Source organism: Budorcas taxicolor, chromosome 5 (assembly GCF_023091745.1).
Source record: "Budorcas taxicolor isolate Tak-1 chromosome 5, Takin1.1, whole genome shotgun sequence".
Classification (NCBI taxonomy): Eukaryota; Metazoa; Chordata; class Mammalia; order Artiodactyla; family Bovidae; genus Budorcas; species Budorcas taxicolor.
In genome coordinates this window covers 90,047,840-90,072,631 of record NC_068914.1, presented here as the reverse complement: position 1 = coordinate 90,072,631, position 24,792 = coordinate 90,047,840, and the positions used below count along the sequence as shown (strand labels likewise).

At 42.2% G+C, this 24,792-nt stretch overlaps 1 protein-coding gene and 1 pseudogene across 1 annotated transcript; one reads left to right on the top strand and one right to left on the bottom strand.

The window, feature by feature from the left end:
- The first annotated feature begins 16,720 nt into the window (after positions 1-16,720).
- LOC128048708 (40S ribosomal protein S2-like) lies at positions 16,721-17,595 on the top strand (annotated as a pseudogene).
- A 1,818-nt stretch (positions 17,596-19,413) lies between these two features.
- IL22 (interleukin 22) lies at positions 19,414-24,300 on the bottom strand. Its single transcript, XM_052641339.1, has 5 exons — positions 24,115-24,300; positions 23,083-23,148; positions 22,828-22,974; positions 21,843-21,908; positions 19,414-19,521 (listed from the first exon to the last, which is right to left on the bottom strand). The coding sequence occupies exons 1-5, from the start codon at positions 24,298-24,300 to the stop codon at positions 19,414-19,416; spliced, it is 573 nt and encodes a 190-aa protein (XP_052497299.1).
- Positions 24,301-24,792: the final 492 nt, after the last annotated feature.

The window sequence follows — 24,792 nt, the reverse complement described above, 5'->3', positions numbered from 1 at the left end:
TGGAACCATGGGCCCACATGCTAAAGTAGACGCTCCATGGACTTCTGTCCTCTCCTCTGTCCCAGTTCTTCCCATGGCGATAAGTATGGTTCCTTTTGCATAGCATCCCCAGGATAAGACGTGAACACAGCTCAGAATCATATGCTGAGAAGCAGCGCTAGGTCACCAAAGCCCAGACGAATGGCACCAACCTCAATCTGGGCAAGTTAACACTAAAACTCTGGTAGTGAATAAGAGATTCATCAAAACTAGGAAGAATCAGTAAACAGGCACCAGAACACAAATGTGAGTCCAGGGCATCAAAGGAGGAAAGAGAAAGTATAAAGTAAAAATCCCAAACACAGAGAGCATTTTCCACTGTTTCAAAAAGTAGGTGGATCAGGACTTCCTTGGTGGTGTAGTCGCTAAGACTCTGGGCTTCCCAAGCAGGGAGCAAGGGTTCGATCCCTGGTGAACTAAGATTCCCACATGCTGTGTGGTATGGTCACAATAAAGTATAAATTAAAAAACAAGTATGATTCTAATTTATGAACAAGGTCAACTTTTTAAAAAGTGACTTAAAAGAAATAAAACAAGAGTCGATTAAAAAAAAATAAATAAATGGATCTCTTTGGAGAGTCCAAATGTCATTTCCACAGAAGCACCTCTGCTCATTAAGGACACTCCCTGTGAAATGAGATACGAACTCTTCCCAAAGACCTACCAGAAGACTGTCGATCAGGAGTGCAAAGTGGATTGACTGAAGTTTTATAAGAGTTCAGGAAAAGGAAGAACGGGTTTTTTTCTTTTTTAACTAATTAATTATTTTAATTGGAGGCTAGTTACTTTACAATATTGTAGTGGTTTTTGCCATACATTGACATGAATCAGCCATGGGTGAACATGTGTCCCCCATCTTGAACCCCCTCCCAACACCCTCCCCATCCCATCCCTCAGGGTCGTCCCACTGCACCAGCTTTGAGTTTTTAACTGGAAGTAGCTTAAAGGATGTTGGAACTGGATGTGGAATATCTTAAGGGTTTCTTGGTTTGGTCTTGATTTTTCAAGCAGAGTGATGCCTACTGTTCAAAGATCTTTTAGACAAAAGAGTGCGAACATTAGGAATCAAAACCCCAGATGCTTTCAGCAGGTGTGGGATTAACACACTGAGTGGGTAGACATAAGACATCAGGGACTTATACATGGCCACCAAACGTAAAGTCTACCCAGTCGTATAGCCTGTAGCAATAGAAACACTGTACAGAATACTGCCAGGAGCCATCCACTGCCTTGAGCAGCTAAAATCTGGGGGCCCCGATATGTACCAACAGAACATACATGCAACTCCAATCGCTAATATTGACAGTCAGCGGGGTTGCTGTTTTTTTGACCTCTGATAGTTGCACTTCCATAAATATTTTGTCTCTCAAATCCTCATGATCCAAGAAAGATCATATATGTCCCAAGAGTGCTTCTGCTTTAGCTTTCAGCCAATTTAAGAAAACCAGTGTTTTCATGACTGAAAACTGTGTCACCCCAATGATCACAGTCATCCTACACCTTAGTCAGCAGACCTGCCTCGTTAGAGTGCATTAAAGGCTCAAATCTGACCTCACAGGATGCCTAGTGAACAGGGTACTCAAAGCACAGATCCTGAAGACAGTTCCCAAGGTGTGTTCCAAAAGTCCTAAACTGTAGAAGAACCATTAGAAGGAGTACACAGTGTCCTTTGGGTGCCAATTTAAAAGAGAAGTTTCTGCTCCTTTGGATTTATTTTTATTATATCCCTTCCACAATTTTCTTCTACAGACTTGTATAAAAATTGCTGTTAATTACAAGGAGATTTGGTTTTGAAACTCAGATCCACTTCTCATTAGTTATTATGGCATTGGGAAAGTTACTAATCCTCTCTAAGCTTCAGTTTGTGTCATCGTTAAAACAGGACAATAATTACACCTACTGCAAAGGGTTATCATGAGCAAGAAGTACAACAGTATGAATAGAATGGTTAGCACAATGCCAGCGATAGCAGCTCTCTGAAAGTGGTAGCTACTGCATTATTATTTTTCAAATAATAAATATGTCTTAGTCCGTTCAGGTGTTCTAACAAAATACCACCCTGGGTAGGTTTCAAAGAACAGAAATTTATTCCTCACAGCTCTTCAGGCTGGAAGTCCAGGATCCACAGGCCAGCATGGTCACTTTCTAAGAAGGGTTCTGTCCTGGGTTGCAGTCCGCTAACCTTTCACAGTGTCCTCACGTGCTGGAAGGAGTGAGGAGCTCTCTGGAACCTCTTCTTTAAAGGCAGGAATCCCATTCACCATGGCTCTGCCTTCATGACCAAATTACCTCTCCAAAACACCATCACCTTGGTGTCTAGGTTTCAACAGACAAACTGGAGGTAGGGGCAGGGGGTAAAAACCCAAATATGCAGACCATGGCAAAATGCACGTGTAACGCTCTGAATAACGTTTAAGTTCATTACAAGCCTTGAGAAGCCCTGAGACACGGGTGAAGAAAGTGAGAGAAGCGAAGGATGAACACCGATCTGACAGCATTTCAGAATGTGTGCGCTTGAAGCGTTCCATTTATCCCACCCACACCCAGAGGGCAGACTAGGACCAATGAAGTGAGTACTTTAAGGCTGCCACTCCTACATAATATACAAGAGACCATTCAAACACTTTATCTGCCCCAATGCACAGTGAATGCCCCAGTTCCTAAAGGCTGACATGACAGCCATTTCCCTTGAAATTTAAGTCCCTTCCCTCCCAGAAGAATGCTAGCAGCTAGCAGCTTGATTTTCAAACATGTCCAATAAGCAAAATGAGCTCACCAGCTCCTGCAGAGAGTCACAGCTCACTCTGAGTGCTCAATGGTGCATCTGCTCCTCTGTAGGAGGAAAAAAAAAATGGGGATTTTTAATTTGCTAAATCATTTTGTTGACTCTCAGATGCTTTGTTTTCACATGTTAATATCTCTGAAATCCTAGCTTGTTTTCTAATCCATGGAGTCTTACAATTACATCACTGAATCAGAGTCTGTACAGTCGTCTCTTTCTAATGGCATCATCACTTCAGTTGAACTGTGTGTGTGGCTGTTACTGTGGGTATTGAACTTAAGTGCTGTTCAAATGCCTTTGGAGAGGTTATCCTAAGATTTGGCCTTGACACTAAAGTTAATGTGTTTATAGAAAGGCGCAGAGCAACAGTGGACTACAAATCTGATATTAGAGAAGTAAATATTTGTCTTTGGAAGAATGACCAAAATACATATTTTCTTGCAAAGCAACAGCCACATGCTAAAAGTTAAGAAAGCATTGTATTGTAGTTTATTCAGCCACATGTTTTTTTCCTTTCTCTCCATGGTGAATGAAAGAATACTGCAACTTTCAATATATTTCATCTTAAATTTGTTGATATTTGATGTTTAATGACCACAAAGATTGGTATGATCCTCAGGATCATAAACCCTAAAATCAACACAGACGTGAATAAGAAGCAGATAGATCTATTTAAACCAGTCATTCAAAGAAAAACAAAAACAAAAGACACTGAAATCCAATGTTTTTCCCAGGATAGAGTCAGAAGATATAGACATGAAATAGTTATTGAGAGATAGTTTGTTCAGTACAATGATAGCTTGATTTTTGTCCCCTCAGAAATGGTAGGTCCTGCTTTACTGAATCATCTAAGAAACCTGTTTATCTTATATTTACATCCTTATAGGGATGGATGAGAACAGGTTACAGGGAGGAAGAAGAGTGCCGTCAATGGTCTGCGTGGAAGAAAGGGGGCTATTGAGGTTGGATACATGAGCAGCATAAGGTAGAATCAGCCTGGAAATTCACTGAGGGTCTCCCCCTATGTTCCAGGCCTTGTGCTAGGCAGCTGGTATTCTATGTATTCACTCTTCATCATTAATTCATTCATTCACCAGATTCTTAAACTGAATGCTTGTCATCCCCCAGGCTTATTGGAGGTTGTTGGGAGAAGAACGGTTTTGTATCCTAATGTTCAGGGTATAACTAAATACTTCCCATTATACTTGAGAATGTAGTTAGTCTTAGAGCATCTGGTCTTGCTCCATTTTACAGAGAAAAAAATCTGAGGTCCAGGGAAGTTGAATAACATGCCTGGTGACAGTTCAAAAAGGCAGAGAATTCCACCCATGTTTGTGAGACTCCAAAGCTCATGTGTTTTCCACTCCGTGTGTGGGCTCCCTCCACACCAGAGAGCGGGACACAAGGAGTGTTGGAGGCTGTGGTGGACACCACAGGAAACGGGAGGTGGGAAAACAGTGACCTAAGGAGAAAAGAACAAAAGACAAAAGTAAGGAATAATAAAACAAACCTTTGTGACATTGTATAACCCTTGCATATTCACTATAGGAATATCTAATCTTATATCTAACCATAAATATTTTCCTTTACTTAATCTTCCCAGTACTTCTAAAAAAGGTAAAGGAGCTCTTGTTTTTTTCTTGGTTTACAGGTAAGAGAGCTGAGACTGATAGAAGTTAAATGACTAGTCTGAAGGTGCAAACACAGGAAGCAGCAACCTGGGCTTTGACCCAAGTCTTTGAACAGCAAATCCAATGGTGTTTCCACTGTACCATTTTGACTCCAGATTAATAAATAAACATTATGTATGATTGAGTTCAAGATCTTTTGATGGACAGTGAGAAAAAAACAACACACCAATACCAAAAAAAAAAAAAAAAAGTATTATCCATCCCAGTAGCTATCAGGCAGTATCCCATAGCTTTGAAGGGCTTCCCTGGTGGCTCAGTGGTAAAGAATCCACCTGCCAATGCAGGAAATACAGAAATGTGGGTTCAAGTTTAGGTTCGATCCCTGGGTGAGAATGATCCCCTGGAGAAGGAAATGATAACCCACTCCAGTATTCTTGCCTGGTAAATCCCATGGACAGAGGGGCCTGGCAGGATACTCCCATGGGGTCATTAAAGAGTCAGACACAGCATAGTGACTAAACAACAGCAATAGCTGAGTTCAGTTCAGTTCAGTCGCTCAGTCATGTCTGACTCCTTGCAACCCCATGAATCACAGCATGTCAGGCCTCCCTGTCCATCACCAACTCCCGGAGTTCACTCAGACTCACGTCCATCGAGTCGGTGATGCCATCCAACCATCTCATCCTCTGTCCTCCCCTTTTCCTCCTGCCCCCAATCCCTCCCAGCATCAGAGTCTTTTCCAATGAGTCAACTCTTCACATGAGGTGGCCAGAGTACTGGAGTTTCAGCTTCAGCATCATTCCTTCCAAAGAATGCCCAGGGCTGATCTCCTTTAGAATGGACTGGTTGGATCTCCTTGCAGTCCAAGGGACTCTCAGGAGTCCCAACACCACAGTTCAAAAGCATCAGTTCTTCGGCGCTCAGCTTTCTTCACAGTCCAACTCTCACATCCATACATGACTACTGGAAAAACCATAGCCTTGACTAGACGGACCTTTTTTGGCAAAGTAATGTCTCTGCTTTTCAATATGCTATCTAAGTTGGTCATAACTTTCCTTCCAAGGAGTAAGCATCTTTTAATTTCATGGCTGCAGTCACAATCTGCAGTGATTTTGGAGCCCCCAAAAATAAAGTCTGACAGTGTTTCCACTGTTTCCCTATCTATCTGCCATTAAGTGATGGGACCAGATGCCATGATCTTCGTTTTCTGAATGTTGAGCTTTAAGCCAACCTTTTCACTCTCCTCTTTCACTTTCATCAAGAGACTCTTTAGTTCTTCTTCACTTTCTGCCATAAGGGTGGTATCATCTGCCTATCTGAGGTTATTGATATTTCTCCTGGCAATCTTTATTCCAGCTTGTGCTTCTTCCAGCCCAGCATTTCTCATGATATACTCTGCATGTAAGTTAGATAAGCAGGGTGACAGTATATAGCCTTGATGTACTCCTTTTCCTATTTGGAATCAGTCTGTTGTTCCATGTCCAGTTCTAACTGTTGCCCCTTGACCTGCATATAGGTTTCTCAAGAGGCAGGTCAGGTTGTCTGGTATTCCCATCTCTTTTAGAATTTTCCATAGTTTATTGTGATCCACACAGTCAAAGGCTTTGGCATAGTCAATACAGCAGAAAGAGATGTTTTTCTGGAACTCTCTTGCTTTTTCCATGATCCAGCGGATGTTGGCAATTTGATCTCTGGTTCCTCTGCCTTTTCTAAAACCAGCTTGAATAGCTGTGTAGGTGTTGGTTATCTTAGCATTTTCAGTTTTGACATGTTGGTAGGGTACATATTGGTTATTTGTTCTCTGGCAATGAAAGGCATGACATCCGTAAAACCTGCAAAGAATATAGTACCCTAGCCATGATTTCAAAATAGAAGAGAAGTCATAAGCAGATTTCTTATAATAACCCACCACAACTGGGATGAGAGAAATACACCTCTGCCACTGTCCGCCTCACCCTTAGCCCAGAAGAAGAAAAAAGAGAGAAAGGACACACCACGGTGCACCAATCCGAGCCTCCTCCAAAGTTTTATCAAAGCACGTGGCTTAAAAAAACAGCCTTTCTGACTCATTTTCTAAGTGCATCAGAAAGAAAGTTGACAGTGAAAACTCCAAGAATTGAGACAGAATTTAGAAACTGCAACAGTGAGAGTCCTAGAAATTGATGTATCCTTTCCATCCAAAAAGGTTCATCGCTAGTCCTTCTCCTCAGCACTGAGGTTCTGGGGCAGGCAGCATAAGTGCCTGATAGATTGATTCTACTCAGACTAAGCAGTGCACTTGAGTTTCAACTTGCAGGCCACTAGAAGCCTGATTTTTCCCTTACAGACTTCTTCTCACATTCAGCATAAAAGTGAAATCCTTTCAATGGCCTAAGGGCCTGATTTGCTATTCTTTTTTTCCTCTCAGCTTTCCTTCTATTTCCCCCATCTCCCCATCACCTCGCACACCTCTTTAGCCACGAAACCTCCATTCCAACTCGCCAAAATGCCTGCATCTCAGAGCCTTTGCACTGGCTCTTCCCTCTGCCTGAAATGCTTCCCCTACTAGATATCTATATGGCCAGCTCTTCTAAGTCTTTCAAGTCTTTGTTTAAATGCCACCTTCCCAGCTGGTCTTTCCTAGGATCCATTAAGGGCTAAACTTTGTCCCTCCAAAATTCATATGTTGAAGTCCTAACCCCCAGCACCCCAGAATATGGCTGTATTTGGAGGTATGGCCTTTAAAGAGGTAATGCTATGTGGCAACCTGGATGGGAGGGGAGTTTGGGGGAGAATGGATACATGTATATGTATTGCTGAGTCCCTTCTTTGTTCACCAGAAACTATCACAACTCACAACATTGTTGCTTAATTGGCTATAACCCAATACAAAATAAAAAAGGTTTTTAAAGAGAGGTAGTCAAGTTAATTACCTGTCTGGGCAGGTTCTAATTCAATGCAACTCATTCCCTCATGAAAAGAGATTAGGACACAGACATACATAGAGGATTCTTCCCTGGTGGCTCAGATGGTAAAGAATCTCCCTGCAATGCAGGAGACCCAGGTTTGATCCCTAGATCAGAAAGATCCCCTGGAGAAGGGAATGGCTATCCACTCCAGTATCCTTGCCTGGAGAATGCCATGGACAGAGGAGCCTGGCAGGCTACAGTCCATGGAATTACAAAGAGTAGGACATGCTGCTGCTCCTGCTGCTAAGTTGCTTCAGTCGTGTCCGACTCTGTGAGACCCCATAGACGGCAGCCCACCAGGCTCCCCCGTCCCTGGGATTCTCCAGGCAAGAACACTGGAGTGGGTTGCCATTTCTTTCTCCAATGCAGGAAAGTGAAAAGTGAAAAGTTAAATTGAAGTCGCTCAGTCGTATCTGACTCTTAGAGACCCCATGAACTGCAGCCCACCAGGCTCCTCCATCCATGGGATTATCCAGGCAAGAGTACTGGAGTTGCGGTGCCATTGCCTTCTCCGAGTAGGACATGACTGAGAGACTAACACGACGATACATGGACGAGGGCTTCCCAGGTGGCGCTGGTGAGACAGAGGAGCCTAACAGGCTGTAGTTCATAGGGTCACACAGAGTCAGACACGACTGAAGCGACTTAGCATGCGCACACACACACAGAGGAAAGACCATGTAGGGACACAGAGAGAAGGTGGCCGTCTGTAAGGCAAGGAGGGAAGCCTCAGGAGAAACCAATCCTGCTGACATCTTGAGGTCAGACTTCGTCTCCAGAACTGCCACTCAGCCTGTGTGCTACTTTGTCATGGCAGCCCTTGCAGGCTAATACAGTACCCTAATGAGGATTAACCCTATCCTCAGCTCCTCTGTCTCCGTTTTTTTTTATTTTTTCCAAATCTCTCGTCATTATCTAACATACCTTTCGGTTATATGTTTTGTCTACTGTCTATCTCCTTTTGCTAAAATCTAAGTTCTATCAGGGCAGGGAATTTTTTTCTGCTTGGTCATTGCAGTTACTTTAATGCTATTAATAAATATCAACTAGCATATAGTATATGCTCAATAAATACTGTTGGATTACTGATCACACTCCCATCATCACCGTGGAACACTCAGTGGGGTGAGAAAAGACCAAAAGACAGTCAGGGCTCTAAGGAGGAAGGAGAAAGAAAGTGGGTGCTGACCTAAAGATAATAAACTCTGCCTCGGCAGCTCGACCCACTTCTAAGCTATGTCGGGCAGCCACAAGCAGCTCTTTATCTTCCCCTTTTACCTATAAGATCTGCAGAGGCCACAGTGGGCTCCCCTTCCGCCTTCGATATTGTTTCCTGTCTCTCCTCTGCATTTCACACCAAACCAGATGTGTAGGAGGATCCGATCAGCTGAGCATCTCGACTTGAGGCGAACCTCTCATGCAGTCTGCGTTGGGGGATGCTAGCTACTGCTTTTTGTTCTGTGTCTTTCTCTCCTACACACCAGCTGTTCACTTTTCTGCAGTTAAATGCATCTGTGTTTTGGTATTACCAGCCTGAGTGTTCTCATTAGCAGGAACCAGCTAATGAAAGATCTCTTATTCCCACAAATTTGTTTTTGATGCTAGTGTCTTCCAGGGATTCTGTCTGAATCAATGTATTTGTTAATTCCTTCAAAATGCCATATATATATATATGTACTATATATATGTATATATCTATATGTATAGTATATATATGTATATATATACACTATATATGTATTATATATGTATACATATATATGTACACATTTAGAATATATATACTATTCTACTGTTCATAGCAGATCTTATCCATGAGATAGGCAGTATTAATTTATATATATATTAGCTCCCCAGGTGGCTCAGTGGTAAAGAATTTGTCTGCCAATATAGGAGATGCAGGTTCAATCCCTGAGTTGGGACGATCCCCTGGAGAAGGATGGCAACCCACTGAAGTATTTTTGCCTGGGAAATCCCATGGATGGAGGAGCCTGGCAGGCTACAATCTATGGGGTTGCAAAGAGTCGGACATGACTTAGGGACTAAACAACAACAGGTGATATTCCAGATGCTAAGCAAAACAAACCAAAATGCTAACCCTCACAGAGTTTAGATTCTAGTAAGGAATTGGCTCAGCCCAGGTACCTCATGCATCTGCCCTGACAATCTGTTTTCCAGCCACACTGGGGACCTGTGATCTTCCTCTGAGCACTCTGTCTCCTTTCACGTCTGTTTGTTTTGCTCACCCTCTGAAATAGTGCCTGGAACATTGCTATAGTTTAGTCCCTAAATCATGTCTGACTATATGCTTCCCAGGTGGTGCTAGTGGTAAAGAACACGCCTGCCAGTGTGGGTTCGATCCCTGGGTTGGGAAGATCCCTTGGAGGAAGGCATGGCAACCCAATGATGTATTCTTGCCTGGAGAATCTCATGGACAGAGGAGCCTGACAGGCTACAGCCCATAGGATCACACAGAGTCAGACATGATGGAAGCAACTTAGCATGAATGTGTGTGTGTGTACATATATGTCATTTTGAAGGAATGAATCAGAAAATGAGCCAGACATTTAAACCCCATAGAAATAAGGGAGGCACTGTGACTCAGACAGACATTCTTGCTGAACATCATTAACAGCTGTAACAAGAAAAGAGTTGAAGGAAGGGTCACACAAAAAAGAAGCAACCAATACACAAAGCTGAGAGGAGTCAGCATGACTTGGGTGTAAACAGCTCTCCCATCCTCTAGTGGGCACAATAGCCTGACTTGCACGGGGTTCTCATGTGCCAGGTGTGGAAGCAGCAGGGAGAAGGGGGAGGCTCAGAAGGAAGGAGTAGGAGTACTCCTGGGCCAAAAGGGAGAAGAAAGCCTTTTAGGTACTTCAGGTAATGCTGCATGGTGACCTAAATGCCCCTCTTTCCCGTGGAGAAGTCTATTGTGGAAATAGGAATTTTTAAAATTAAAAAGTATGTTTATTTTAGAAACCACTGCTTTCTATTTTGCTTCATTGCAGGGTCATACATTTCTGCAACTTAGATATGCCAGAAACTGGCTTTATTTATTGTCCATGAAAGTGAAAGTGAAAGTCTCTCAGTCCTATCTGATTCTTTGTGACCCCATTAACTATACAGTCCATGGAATTCTCCAGGCCAGAATACTGGAGTGGGTAGCCTTTCCCTTCTCCAAGGGATCTTCCCAACCCAGGGATCGAACCCAGGTCTCCCACATTGCAGGTGGATTCTTTACCAGCTGAGTCACCAAGGAAGCCCTTTATTGTTAAAAAAAAAAAAAAAAAAAAAAAAAAAAAACAGATATCTAAACTAGTAGACTCCATCCTGCTACTGGGCAGGAGTTGGGAGGAGAACAGAAGAGAGAACAGAGACATACAGGTCAGAATCCCAGTGGAAAACATACTCAAGCTGGGTAATTGAAAAGAGTTATTCTTTTAATTGATGTATAGGTGATTTACAATATTGTGTTAGTTTCAAGTATACAGCAAAGTAATTCAGTTGATAGATAGATAGAGATATAGAGACATAGATAGATATGGGCTTCCTAGGTGATGTAGTGGTAAAGAATTTGCCTGCCAATGCAGAAGACACAAGAGATGCAGGTTCGATCCCTGGGCTGGGAAGATCTCCTGGAGCAGGAAATGGCAACCCATTCTTGCCTGAAGAATTCCATGGACAGGGGAGCATGGCGGGCTACAGTCCATGGGGGTCACAAAGAGTTGGACATGACTGAGTACACACACACACACACGATAGATATAGATATTTCATATTATTTTCCATTATAGGTTATTACAAGCTATTGGATATAGTTCCCTGTGTTATACAGTAAATCCTTGTTACTCGTCTATTCTATATATTGTAGTGTGTATCATTAATCCCATACTTCATTTGTTCCTCTTCTCCTTCCCTTTCCCCATGGTAACCATAAGTTTTGTTTTCTATAAGTTTCTGTTTGGATTCATTTGTATTGGTTCTTTAGATTTCACATGTAAGTGATACCAGGTATTTGCCCTTCCTCTTCCTGACTTCTGTCATTTAGTATGAGAATCTCTAGGTCCATTCATGTTGCTGCAAATGGCAATGTTTCCCTCTTTTATGGCTGAGTAATATTCCCTTGCATATATGTATATACTGCAGCTTCTTAAACAAATCATCTGTTGATGGGAACTTGGGTTGTTTCCATGTCTTGGCTATTGTAAACAGTGTTGCTACCAACATTAGGGTGCATGTATCTTTTCAAATTAGAGTTTTCATCTCTTCCAGGTAAATGTCCAGAAGTAGGATTGCTGGATCATGTGGTAATTTTAAGTTTTTTAAGAAACTTCCATATGTTTTCCATAGTGGTTGAACTAATTTATGTTTAAAAAAATGTTTGTTGATGTACCGTTGATTTACAATATTGTGTTTGAAAAAGAGCTTAATAAGGGATTGACTTTTTTAAGGTGTGGAGAGAGTTTAAGGAACCCTGTAAAGAAGTAGTGTGATGCCCCAAAGCTAACAATAGCTGGAAGCCCGTTAGGGACCAGGATTGAGAGCAATTTCCAGATCTAGGAAGGAGAATTATATGGACGAGAGCTGTCTGCATGAGCTGAGGTTTTGGATAGAAGTAGACAACCAACCTGCAAGGCAACTTGGATGGAGGGTTACAGAGGAATATGTATTTTACCTGTATTGTCTTCTTTCAGTCTCCTAACTTATTTCACTTGCCAAATGAAATCAAAATCCAGAAAGTCAGCACATATAGGGAGCAATTCATGTATGTCAATTTCTCTGGAGACAAAGCAGAGTGGGAAAGAATAGATGTTGGATCTGGAGGGCCAAAGTAGCACAACCCATTCCTCTTCTCTTCAACTCCCACTCTTGTCTTCGTTCAGGTGAGAAATGCTTGTCTCCAACACAGGAAATACTCAGAATCTCATCAACAACACCATATGGAGGATGTCAATGTGGTCATAGTCCCACCTGAAAACTGAAATTTCAGCCCTGCTTAGTACTCTTCATATAAGAAAGGAGGGAGGAGGAAAAAAGAGGACAAATAATGAATTAACAGAAAACATATCTACTATAATTCCTGCTTTTGTAGCTGTTCACAGGACTTTAATAATCATGAATTCCTTCTTCCACCACCTATCCCTTTACCATCTGCCTGACCCTTCATTCCATGCGGTCTTTCATCTGATAAAGGGACGAAACTTCATTCCTTCAGAAATGGAGGTCTTGAGGATCCTCTCTCTTTGGGGTTGATGCAGTTTTTCATTGACCAGACTGTTGGGCAAGTTGGCAAGACAATCAAGTGAACCTCTTTGGTCCAGTTACAGTCTACCTAGCCCCCAGGGTATAGCAGTAATACAGTTTCCTCTTGGCAGTTGAGGCCTCTCTTGCAGCTCAGATGGTAAAGCATCTGCCTACAATGCGGGAGACCCAGATTTGATCCCTGGGTTGGGAAGATCCTCTGGAGAAGGAAATGGCAACCCATTCCAGTTCTCTTGGCTGGAAAATCCCATGGATGGAGGAGCCTGGTAGGCTACAGTCCATGGGGTCGCAAAGAGTCAGACATGACTTAGCATGAAGCACAACAACAACAGTCCAGACTTGTCTAGCTGTTTTGTCGACAACAATAAGCATTCCTTGAAGTAGATTTTAAAGATAAAGTCACTATGGTGGGGGTTGCCTTGGGGACAATAGGACCCTGGCTTTCAACCTTGGTATCACTGCATTCTCCTTATTTGATTTAAGTGTCTGCACTCAAATCTTGAAATCTTAACCTCCTTTCAGTACAAAAATCACTGTCTTTATCATCATTCCTATATGAAGCACTGCATGCTACTGAATATTATGGTGTAAATGAAGGGACAGGAGAAAAACTAAAGGCTCACTTTTCCTGTTAGTGAATCTGATCTATACACAGCTCTTAAGTCTCAGGCCACCAAGTCGCTGAGTCACACTCACACACAGTCACACTGGCTCTAACCTCTTCTATTTCAGTTCAATCACCACTTTCCTTTAAAAAAAAATTTTATTTATTTTAATTGGAGAACAACTACTTTACAATATTGTGATGGTTTTTGCCATACATCAGCATGCATTGGCCACAGGTGTACATGTGTACCTCCCATCCTGAACCGCCCTCTGAACTCCCTCTCCACCCTAACCCTCTGTGTTGTCCCATCGCACCAGCTTTGGGTGCCCCTCCAATGACTGCACTGGCCTTGATTCCATTCTTACCCTCCTAGGACTATTTTGCACCCAACAGTCATGAGTCATATCAAGTCTTCCCACATTTGAAACCCTCAAGGGGCATCTCCTCAATCCTAAACGCTGGTTAGCGTCTCAGGGGGCTTGTGTCTCGTACAAGCTCACAGATTGGTCTTCTTAAATACCTGAATGTTGCCATCTGCTGCTGGAGAAGTAGACACCCAAGGCTTCTGCCAGTGCCAAGAACAAGCCATGCCAATAGCACCAGCCAAATGCTAGTCACTGCCACTGATGCCAAAAAAATAAGAGTTGCTACAGCAACTGCCAGTGATTATGTCAAGATTCCCCGTGAGGAGTTTGGACTGTCTCACGCCACTGTCACATTTCTGGCACTGCTGTCGAGACTTGGACGGGAGCCTGGCACCTTACTCCTTATATCCACTGGCATTCAGAATTTTTAAATCTCTTCATTTCAGACTCCCTGCCATAGGATGGAAGCATCTGTGAATTCAGTCTTGAAGGTATTCTTCCACTGATGGCTCGATTTCTAGAAGATTGGTCAAAAACGAGTGCAGTACCAAATTTTTCTCAAGTCATTACCCTGAAACTTAGTTGGAAGAAGAGAGAAAAGAGTCCTAAAACTCAGCTTAACCCATAAATAATTCTCATCCCATCATCCTAGAAGCTTAGCTTCAGTACCTTTCAGCATTTGGAGCCAACACCAAAAGTATTAACTCTGCTTTATCCACAAGTGAACATGCAATTTACATACGTGTTCACAATCACCATTAGTCTTTTTTTTTAAGTGAAGTACAGTTGCTGTAGTTGCTTATTGCCAAATTCAGACTGAAATTGAAGAAAGTGGAGAAAACCACTAGGCCATTCAGGAATTACCTAAATCAAATCCCTTATGACTATACAGTGGAAGTGAGAAATAGATTTAAGAGACTAAATCTGATAGAGTGCCTGACAAACTATGGATGGAATCATGACATTGTACAAGAGACAGAAATCAAGACCATCTCCAAGAAAAAGAAATGCAAAAAAGCAAAATGGCTGTCTGAGGAGGTCTTACAAATAGCTGTGAAAAGAAGGGAAGTGAAAAGCAAAGGAGAAAAGGAAAGATATACACATTTGAATGCAGAGTTCTGAAGAATAGCAAGGAGAGATAAGAAAGCCTTCCTCAGCGATCAATGCAAAGAAAAAGAGGAAAACCACAGAATGGGAAAGACTAGAGATCTCTTCAAGGAAATTAGAGATACCAAGGGAACATTTCATGCAAAGATGGGCACAATAAAGCACAGAAATGGTAGGGACCTAACAGAAGCAGAAGATATTAAGAAGAGGTGGTAAGAATACACAGAAGAACTGTACAAAAAAGATCTTCATGACCCAGATAATCACAATGGTGTGATCACTCACCTAGAGCCAGACATCCTGGAATGTGAAGTCAAGTGGGCCTTAGGAAGCATCACTACAAACAAAGCTAGTGAAGGTGATGAAATTCCAGTTGAGCTATTTCAAATCCTAAAAGATGACACTGTGAAAGTGTGCAGCAATATGCTGCACTCAATACGCCAGCAAATTTGGAAAACTCAGCAGTGGCCACAGGACTGGAAAAGGTCAGTTTCCATTCCAATCCCAAACAGGCCAAATAATGCTCAAACTACCACACAACTGCACTCATCTCACACGTAATGCTTAAAATTCTCCAAGCCAAGCTTCAGCAATACGTGAACCATGAACTTCTAGATGTTCAAGCTGGTTTTAGAAAAGGCAGAGGAACCAGAGATCAAATTGCCAACATCCGCTGGATCATTGAAAAAGCAAGAGAGTTCCAGCAAAACAACTATTTCTGCTTTCTTGACTATGCCAAAGCCTTTGACTGTGTGGATCACAATAAACTGTGGAAAATTCTGAAAGAGATGGGAATACCAGACCACCTGACCTGCCTCTTGAGAAACCTATATGCAGGTCAGAAAGCAACAATTAGAACTGAACATGGAACAACAGACTGGTTCCAAATAGGAAAAGGAGTACGGCAAGGCTGTCTATTGTCACCCTGCTTATTTAACTTATATGCAGAGTACATCATGAGAAACCCTGGACTGGAAGAAACACAAGCTGGAATCAAGATTGCCAGGAGAAATATCAATCACCTCAGATATGCAGATGACACCACCCTTATGGCAGAAAGTGAAGAAGAACTAAAAAGCCTCTTGATGAAAGTGAAAGATGAGAGTGAAAAAGTTGGCTTAAAGCTCAACATTCAGAAAACGAAGATCATGGCATCTGGTCCCATCACTTCATGGTAAATAGATGGGGAAACAGTGGAAACAGTGGTTGACTTTATTTTGGGGGGCTCCAAAATCACTGCAGATGGTGATTGCAGCCATGAAATTAAAAGACACTCGTTGGAAGGAAAGTTATGACCAACCTGCTGCTGCTGTTGCTGCTAAGTCACTTCAGGCACGTCCGACACTGTGCAACCCCATAGGCAGCACACCACCAGGCTCCCCATCCCTAGACAGCATATTAAAAACAGAGACGTTACTTTGCCAACAAAGGTCCATCTAGTCAAGGCTATGGTTTTCCCAGTGGTCATATATGAATGTGAGAGTTGGACCATAAAGAAAGCTGAGCACAGAAGAATTGATGCTTTTGAACTGCGGTGTTGGAGAAGACTCTTGAGAGTCCCTTGGACTGCAAGGAGATCCAACCAGTCCATCCTAAAGGAGATCAGTCCTGGGTGTTCATTGGAAGGACTGATGTTGAAGCTGAAACTCCAATAGTTTGGCCACCTGATGCAAAGAGTTGACTCATTTGGAAAGACCCTGATGCTGGGAAAGATTGAGAGCAGGAGGATAAGGGGACGAAAGAGGATGAGTTGGTTGGATGGCATCACCGACTCCATGGACATGAGTTTGGGTGATTCCAGGAGTTGGTGATGGACAGGGTGCTGCGGTTCATGGGGTCGCAAGGAGTCGGACACGACTGAGCGACTGAACTGAACTGATAGTTGCTGTACAACATTATATAAGTTACAGGTGTATGATACAGTGATTCATGATTTTTAAAGGTTATACTTCGCTTCTTCTTCATTAAAACACCAAATGGTGGATGACGCCAGTCCTGCGGGAGGGCCCGGAGGCCCCGGGGCCCCTGGAATGGGAGGCCGCATTGGCTTCCGCGGAGGCTTCGGCAGTGCGTCCAGGACAGGGGTCCCGGCCGGGGTCGGGGCCGGGACAGAGGCTGCGGAGTTCGTGGAGGCAAGGCCGAGGACAAGGAGTGGCTCCCAGTTACCAAGCTGGGCCTCCTCATCAAGGACGTGAAGATCAAGTCCCTGGAGATCTACCTTTTCTCTCTGCCTATCAAGGAGTCTGAGATTATTGACTTTTTCCTGGGAACATCCCTCAAGAATGAGGTTTTGAAGATGATGCCCATGCAAAGCAGACCTGTGCTGGCCAGCGGACCAGGTTCAAGGCGTTTGTTGCCATCCAGGATTATTACGGACATGTCGGTCTGGGTATTCTAAGGAAGTAGCCCCTTCCATCCGTGGGGCCATCATCCTGGCCAAGCTGTCCACTGTCCCCCTGCGAAGAGGCTACTGGGGGAACAAGATCCGCAAGCCCCACACGATTCCTTGCAAGGTGACTGGCCACTGTGGTTCCATGCTGTTGCGCCTCATCCCTGCCCCCAGAGGCACTGGCATCGTCTCCACCCCTGTGCCCAAGAAGCTGCTGATGACGGCCGCCATCGACGACTGCTACCCTTCTGCCAGGGGCTGCACCGCCACCCTGGGCAACTTAGCCAAGGCCACTTTTGATGCCATTCCCAAGACCTACAGTTGTCTCACCCCTGACTTCTGGAAAGAGTCGGTGTTCACCAAGTCTCCATATCAGGAATTCACTGACCATCTTGTGAAGATCCACACCAGAGTGTCTGTGCAGAGAACCCAGGCCCCAGCTGTAGCCACCACATAATTTTATAAAGAGAATAATAACATGAATGAAACCAGAAAAAAAAAATAAAGGTTATACTTCATTTATCGGAGAAGGCAATGGCTACCCACTCCAGTACTCTTGCCTGGAGAATCCCATGGATGGAGGAGCCTGGTTGGCTATAATCCATGGGGTCGAGAAGAGTTGGACACAACTGAGCAACTTCACTTTCACTTTTCACTTTCATGCATTGGAGAAAGAAATGGCAACCCACTCCAGTATTCTTGCCTGGAAAATCCCAGGGACAGAGGAGCCTGGTGGGCTGCCGTCTGTGGGGTCGCACAGAGTCGGACATGACTGACGTGACTTAGCAGCAGCAGCATACTTCATTTATAGTTATAAAATATTCACTGTGTTTCCCAGGCTGTACAAAATATCCTTGTAGCTTATTTTATACCTAATAGTTTGTAAATCTTATTCCCCTGAACATTGCCCTTCTCCCCACAGGTAACCACTTCTTTGTGCTCTATATATTAATCATCATCGGTCTTGACCTCATCCTTCAGGAGCTTGGCAAACTATTGGTGGGTGCCCTTAAAATAATTCCTGGTTTTTTAAAGAAGAAAGCATTTTAGACTGCTGACCACCAACTTTCACCTTCTATGGAAAGACCTATACAAGCTTCAGTGCTGGTGTTGTTTGTCCATTCTTCTAGACAAACCTAGTCCAACTTTTATCTCTATTCTCTTCTCTGTACTGCTACACAAATCTTGACAACGTCCAGCTTTTGCCCTCATGTGTGTTTCATCTTCCACTCACATGACTTCTCTGTCAGGGCTAAACTCCACTAGCAGATGAGACTCCCCAAACTCAATCAGCTTCCCCTTTCCTTCCTGACTCACAGGCAAACTGGAGGATGCCCTGCCTAACAAGCTCAACCTAGAAATAAAAGCAATTCATCTATATCAACAGAGGCAATATGTATTTCCCCTCCAGCATCATTCTTTTCTTTTATCCACAAACTGCTAATGATGCAGATGAATTCTTTTAAATTTCTTACCTTTTTACTTTCAGAATCACATGCTGAATCAACGCAATAAATCTATATAGGTAACACAGAAGATCCCCTAGAAATCAGATAGACCTAGCTTAAAAAGATTCAACTACTCATAGTGACACAATATTTTAAACATGTTTCTGATTCAGTTTTCTCACCAGTAAAAGGGGATAATACTAATAGCACCTCATTTGCTTAGAGTCAGGAATAAAATCATTTATAAAAAGCTTTTGGACCCATTTAGCAAATAGGAATGATTACATGATGATGATGGTGATGATGGTAGTGAAAACATTAAAGGGGAAAAAAGTCACAAAGCGACCAGATTTAGGATATCAATGTGTTTATTGAGACTAAATAATAGCTCCATAATTATTATCATAAATATTACTATTCACCTTATAATTAAGTAGAAATATTTTATAATGCTTCCATAAATAAACTCATATTAGTAAAGTGACATAAATAATAAGACATATACTTGTAACAATAAATTAATTCATAAATATAAAGTATTGATTATGGAAATGAAGTTATTTAGGGGCTTTTTCTAAAGAGATAGAAAGTAATCTTTTTGTGGGGAAATAGTTAAATTTCTGTGTATAAAACACTGACTACAATAAAAAATTATTAATATGCTTGGAAGGTCTAGCTTCTGATCTTATGGATACAAGTGACATTGTTCTCATTTTAAAGCTAAGCCAGGGTTTTTTTTAGAATTTACACAGGACTGTGGAGTTTGGCTTCCCCTTTTCCTTTTGATAAAAGAAAACCTCAGGGGATCTTATTGTTTAGCAGGTGAGAAAGGTTAGTAATCCATATTCCAGCCTTGCTCTACTTGAGCACATTCACGTTTCAGGGTTATAAACAGCAAGTTCAGTTCTCCAATGACTTTGATCTCTCCACTCTCTCCAAGCTGTGAAAATAAGAACACACAAGTATTTCAGCATTTATACCATGTTTTCTAAAGAGAAACAAATTAGAGAGAGATGAGATGGTTAGGTTGTTGGAACAGAAACCAAATTTTAGCCTTTTATAAAAGATTAGTAATAATACCCTTTTTCAAAAGTATATGACCTGATCTGAGAGGGCACCTATGAGCATCAGTCTCAGCTGGTTGATGTGTTAAATCACTGCTGAACCAGAGCAAGCAGGTAGAGGCTCTGCTGGGATCCAGGGGACCCAAGCACCACTCATCCCTCCTTGCCCTGCCTCTGAGCCCCACGACTGTGACCAATAGTCTTGAATCAAAACTACCACATTTACCAAAACATGTGGACTTTTTCTGTTTCCATTTTCTTGACCAAGGTGAGGGAAAACAAGTTTTCACTTTTGTGGGGGAAATATCAAATGCCTCCTATCTAGTTGCTTTAACAGTGAAAGACCAGATACAGAGTCTAACACACTTTCTTTTCTCCTCCTTCCAAGTAGTAGGCAAAAGAGTCTTTTAAAGCCCATGGGAGAGGGAACACAAGTCTAAATCCCCTCCTCTGCAACTTGTCTAATCTATTAAATGTGTTCAAGATTATTTCAAAGGAAACAGCAGCCCTAAGTCACCATCCTCCTCTAGACTTGGGCCCTTCTCTTCCTGCTTTCTTCCATCTTTCCACCTTCCGATACTTCCTTTGACATAATGACAGCTATTTTTTAATATCTCAAAGGCTCCCAAGATGGTAAAGAATTCTACTGTCTGTTCTCTGTTCTGCTACAGCCTGCTTTCTGCTCTTCTTCAGTGACAGGGGATTACTATCCCCTCAAGATGCCCTCCCATTTCACAGTGCTGACCAGTGTTTATGCATGCTGAGATTTCTCTGAATAATATTCCTCTCTCACTAGGCTTTCTGGAACTACAGGGTAAAAAAAAAAGTATAATGACTCATTCACATGGCAACTGATTGCTAATGTGAAAGTCAATTCCCTTAAAATGGATTAAGAGCTTTAAAATCTGTTTTCCCACACAAATCCCCATCAGCTTTTTCTCTCCCACACTCCACTAAAGACAACAAAGTAAGCTCATAGGAGGAATTTTTCACACCAGAAATGCAAAGTACTTCTTGGCCATGGCATGCTAATATTCAGCCCTCTGTGTCTAGCTAATCGTTCTGTGACAAGAGAATTCATCTTCACAATGAAAAACAACAAATCCTTCAGTTATCAAAGGAAGACATTGACAATGTTCATTAAATCACATTCGGGAAGAGATACTTTTTATTAAAAAAATCAAGATGGAAAAAAGAGGGAACTGAGGTTACGCTTGTTACTGAAAATTCCATCAACCAGAGCCTTCTTGTTTCTGAGGTTTAATTGTACCTGCTTGCCAAATCATCACTTTTGCTGCTGCTTATGGTAGCTCTGGTTTTTGAATGAGTCACAGCAGCTGAGCTGAACCTTCCCCTGTTGTTCTTTTCCCCCAAATAGGCCACCTGACCATATCATTCTCTCTCAAAATATACACTAACCTATATCAGATAGATGCTCACTAGCATATTGTCGAGAGAAGGAAGAGACCAGGAAAGAAGGAAAAGGAAAGAGGAAGAAAGAGGGCTTCCAGTGTGGACATTCATTCCCCTACAATGAATCCATTACTAATAGTAATACTTCTATTCTATTTGAAACTGCGTAAAAGAAACTGGGGGGTCATTCACTCTCACTTTTAAATTAAAACCAATAGCTGCTGGGTATTTTAATAGTTAAATATAAGTATCAGACCATTCCAGAAATTCATCCTGTGTGCAAGTCCAGCTCTTTTATTATGGCTGTTCTAGGTATATTTCTCCAAGTTTTACATCATCCTGTGAATGACTTCAAAATTATTTCAAATGAGTTTTACCCAGTTTTCTGGTTTTGAACAAATGCTTCTTCAGACTAAATGAATCAGTAGGTATCTTAAATTTCCCTAAGAACTAACCAGACTAACTATAATATCCAGCACTTCTGGCCTGGATGGGATTCAGAGGTCCTGCAGTCTAATCTGACTCTGACACTGGCCATCCCTAGCACATGGGTGACAATATTAGATGACTTAAGTTCCCAGCCAGTTCTAGAATTTGCAAAATTTGGAAACCGACTTATAAACATGTAGACACATCTATATGTATGTGCACCTAAATAATCAACCCAGTGGCAGGAGAGGCAAGTAAAAAATCATGACATGGGAGAAAAAGGGAAAGAAAAGGAAGAAAAACAATATTTGTCTCTTCTATCAAATGATTTAGCGCTAAGAGTTGTTAGTAGTACCTTTTTCACTGTGTTCTTCAGATTCTGTACGTTTCTCTGGATGTGCTGGTTGTCATTCTCAATATGCTGCAAAATGGAAGTGAGAGTAACAAGTTTAACATTGTTGTGCTGAAGCTTTTTGAGACTCAGCCTTCCTAACTGAAGCATGTTACAATTCATCTGGAATTAAAGTTCTTAGCAATTTTACCCACAACGACCTAGATATCAATAGTGACCTAGATTCTCTGACCTCTTCAATCCCTGGGACACCAAAATCCAGTCATTTCCCTTACACGGAAACTCACTTCACCTTTGGGAAACCCTACTGAGGTTGAAGTTTGTGGAAAGAGCGGAGTGGTTTATGCAAATCCTGTCAAGAATAAAACCATAACGGCACCTCATCAAAAACACGGGCTCAGAACAAGAAACCTACATAAAATATCTCATGTGAACAGGGCCCTCCTCAATAAATACTAGGCCCCCTTTGCTCAGCCTACTCCACCAAAATATTTTTCTTAGTTTTCAATATTCAGAGGCATCAAGCTCATGCACCTCTGGTTTTTGTCACTTCCAGTATCAAAAGGCAGTCTTCATCCACCCACCCACTGCCAAATATCAAATCTTCTTGTTTCTCCCTTTCTCTCTTTCCCATCCCCTCCCTCCATCGACTTATATTCAGTGAATCCATTTGCACCATTTGTATTTTTCCTTAAAGCTCCCAACACCTTTCTCATCTCACATAGTCTGAATTGCTTTTTCCCAGGGACAAATGAGTCTCCTATGGTCTTTCAGACCCTGCCCATCACAATCAACTCAAAATGTGACTCAATTAAAGCAAAAGCAAACAGATTGTGATGCCAAATGACTTCTGTAATGGTGTGACAGAGGCACCTCTTACTACCAGCATGGAAGGGGCACTGGGGTGGGAAGGAAGAGGGTTCCACACAGAAGAAAGATGAAAGGCAGGCACCTGGGAGGATCGGACTTAGGCTGGAGAAGAACTTACACACTGGCTCAGCTTCTTGCTGAGCTTGGAGAAGAAGGGCACCACCTTCTTCATATGGGGGTGGAATTCATCAGATCGGGGGAACAGCACCTCTTCAAGAATAAAGGTCAGCACCTGCTTCAGCACATAGCAGCGCTTCGTCACCTGCTGGTGAAAGTGAAAGAGCAGGGCTCAAGTTAGGCGACATCCACAAGACCCGGCCCATCCTCACCACCGCTCCAAGTCACCACAAGTGGCATCATGCCTCTGGCTTACATTGATTCCCTGGAACAATTTGTTCCCAATGAGACGAACATCTGTGATGTTATCTGCCAAACTAGCCTGCAAGAGAAGAAAAGACTAAGTGCCTGGACATCATAAAGCTAGAAGAAATGTCTGTAAGGAGAGCTGTACTCTGTCCCCTCTTCCCAGAGCAGCACTGTGAGGACTAAAGAAAGGGCTCTTTAGTTCATGGGTTTAAAATGATGCTCAGGGGTTGAGGGGAGGGATAAATTAGAAGTTTGGGGTTAACATATATACACCACAATGTATAAAATAGATAATTAACAAGAAGTTACCATATAGTACAAGGAACCATACTCAATATTTTATAATAACCCATAAGGGGAACGAATATCTAAAAGAATATACATATTTTATATATACACATATATATGTATACTTATACATATATATAGACTCGAATCAGTATGCTGTACACTGGAAACTAACATGACCCTGTAAACCAACTATACTTCAAAATAAATTAAAAAAATAAGATAGAAAAGTATAATGTACAGCATAGGTAATATAGCCAATATGTTATAATAACTATAAATGGAGAATAATCTCTAAATATTGTGGATCACTATGCTGTATACCTGGAACTTAAATAATACTGTCAATGAACTATACTTCAGTAAAAAAATAAAAAGAAAAAGAATGGATTTAAAGCTCCTAGAATAGAGCTCATAACATAGTAAGGGCTCGAAAATGTGAATTTCTTGCTCTTCAAAAAATAAAAGAATGCTTAGAGGAGGAAAGGGAACCATAAACAGTCAGATGGGTTACTACATGGCTCCTTTGGGGGTAAAACTGAATGTGCATATCCTAAAGGGAAAAATGGCAGGTCTTGAGGTAAAGCTTGAGCTCCAAAAAGCCTTAAAAGAGACATAAAAGTGATGACAGGTATACCAGTAGAGACTAATGTTCGTCTGTTAAAGATCTTAGATGTCCTCTGGAGAAATTTTAAGAACTATTCAGGTTCCAAGTAGATAAGATGCAAAAGAGAAAGACTGAGATGAGTACCTCCTGAGCCAGAGTGAAGGTGTGGTTGAAGATGTAGGGCTCCTGGAAGTCGGACTTGTTGAGCCTACAGTGCGACGTGATGGGTGCAGCCGCTCCTCCCTGGGCGCACAGCACCATGACAAGGAGGCAGCCAGCGGCCAGAGCGGCCCCGAGGGGAGAGCTCACATACTTCTGCAGGGCAGCCATCGTGGACAAAGCAAACCTGAGCAGTGGGTGACTAGCGAAGAAGAACCTAGTATCAAGAGAACGAGAAACAAAATCAACATTAAGGGGGAAAATTAAGTATCCAGAAGTAATAGACCCAGCAAGCCAATCCTACCAAGTTCGTTGGAGGACTTACCTGTTTCGAGGCTTCTGCTTGTGATAGGAAAGTAGAAGCTGCTGCTTTTATAGCCCCCGGGACACCAAATTGTGTGTGTGAAAAATATGACATCAGCAATTATCTAATTTCCAGTGCTGTCTTCTGAGAACTACCTAACCACCATAAGGGGACCACAGAGCACCACCTCCAAGCCTTCCCACCTTGATACGCCAGCATTTCCCTAAAACGTCACTATTAGGCCCGGGGCGTGCTTTTACAGACAAATCCCAGAAAGTTTCTAAACCCTACATATTTTTCAAAGAAAATGACTGCTTTGTCTTTGTAGATTCCAGGTTTAGTTTAAAATTTTCTGATCT

Excerpts from the sequence above, each read along its gene's own strand:
- IL22 (XM_052641339.1), bottom strand. The coding sequence starts at position 24,300 with ATGGCTGCCCTGCAGAAGTATGTGAGCTCTCCCCTCGGGGCCGCTCTG. Across the intron at positions 22,975-23,082 it reads AATTGTTCCAGGGAATCAAT|CAGGTGACGAAGCGCTGCTA; the intron begins GTAAGCCAGAGG and ends CACTTTCACCAG. Across the intron at positions 21,909-22,827 it reads GCAAGAAGCTGAGCCAGTGT|CATATTGAGAATGACAACCA; the intron begins GTAAGTTCTTCT and ends TCCATTTTGCAG.